The sequence below is a fragment of the Dipodomys ordii genome, unplaced genomic scaffold (assembly GCF_000151885.1).
Source record: "Dipodomys ordii isolate 6190 unplaced genomic scaffold, Dord_2.0 Scaffold6, whole genome shotgun sequence".
Lineage (NCBI taxonomy): Eukaryota > Metazoa > Chordata > Mammalia > Rodentia > Heteromyidae > Dipodomys > Dipodomys ordii.
Genome location: NW_012267222.1, coordinates 17,845,105 through 17,846,326, shown reverse-complemented (window position 1 = coordinate 17,846,326; position 1,222 = coordinate 17,845,105). Strand labels below are relative to the sequence as shown.

At 62.4% G+C, this 1,222-nt stretch overlaps 1 protein-coding gene across 3 annotated transcripts in view; it reads left to right on the top strand.

Moving 5' to 3' along the window:
- Positions 1-1,021: 1,021 nt before the first annotated feature.
- Positions 1,022-1,222, top strand: part of Pax7 (paired box 7) — a 91,316-nt gene continuing 91,115 nt past the window's right edge. For 2 of the 3 annotated variants that reach the window (XM_013033448.1, XM_013033455.1), the window contains exon 1: positions 1,125-1,209. In XM_013033448.1, coding sequence (XP_012888902.1) covers positions 1,125-1,209 — 85 coding nt within the window. Of the gene's footprint in view, positions 1,210-1,222 lie in introns of all 3 variants that reach the window. The other variant, XM_013033443.1, reaches the window with a different exon arrangement.

Sequence of the window (1,222 nt, the reverse complement as noted above, 5' to 3'; positions counted from 1 at the left end):
TCCAGCTCCTGGGGTTCTACTTCCTCTGTGTTGTGTTGTGTGTGTGTGTTCAAATTTTCTCTCTCTCTCTAACACACACACACACACACACACACACACACACACACACACACACCAAAAATCGAGGTTGAGCCGGGAATTAGAAATGAGGGGGAAAATATTCGTTGGTGATTTCTTTTCGTTATTGGCCCTCCTCTCCCTTCCGTCTTGGCCTCCTGCCCTGTTCATGAATAAAAGAAAGGTCCCAACCTATCAGATCTTGGAGTCTGCCTCCTCCTCCTCCCCCTCCTCCCCCTCTTCCTCCTCCTCCTCCTCCTGTAGTTGGACACTCTTACCCAACTTACCCAGCTGATCACTCCTGCCCCTGGTTTTTTCCTCTTCTCTTCCCCAACTCTGCCGCTCCCTGTCGCCTGCTCTCCAGCCTGAAACCTGAGGAGGCGCTCCCGCGGTCTCCTCCGGACTTCCCGGGGACCGGGTGGGAGAGCGCCGGGGCGAGGAGCAGAAAGAGGCGTGGAGAGGAAGGAGGAAGGAGGAAGAGGAGGAGGAGGAGGAGGGGGGAGAGGAGGAGGGGGGAGCTCGAGAGAAAGAATAAATATATAAATAAAGACCCCCCCCTCCACCAATAGATCCACTCCGCTGCGCAGTCAGGAACTTTCGCCCTGAGCGCGGGAGCGAGTGGGTTGCCCGCTCCACCTGGGGGGGCCCCCGGGTCCCCACCCCGTCCCCAGCCGCGCTCCGCAGGGCACCACCACCGGCCCGCACAACTTCTGGCGGAGCTGGGCCTGCGGGGACGGACTTGGGGTTGGAGTGTTTGTTTGTTTGAACTTCCCCGTCGCCACCTTCACCCCCTCCCTCCCTCCCTCCCTCCCCGGCTCGCCCCCACCCCGCCTCCGCCCCGCCTCACCCCCTCCCCAGCTTCTGCACGCGCACCCCTGCAGCTGGGGTGGGGTGGGGTAGGGAGCGCGCGTGGAGGGAAGGGGGGAGAGGGTAAGAAAAAGAGGAGGAGGAGGAGGAGGAGGAGGAGGAGGAGGAGGAGGAAAGAGCTAGCGCAGCAGGGGTTACAGGAACGTCCGGACGGAACGCGACCGGTGCCGACTGTGGATTCGTCCCCGGCGTGCGCGAGGATGGCGGCCCTTCCCGGCGCGGTTCCCAGGATGATCCGGCCGGCCCCGGGACAGAACTATCCCCGCACAGGGTTCCCGCTGGAAGGTAAGAGCCCGCG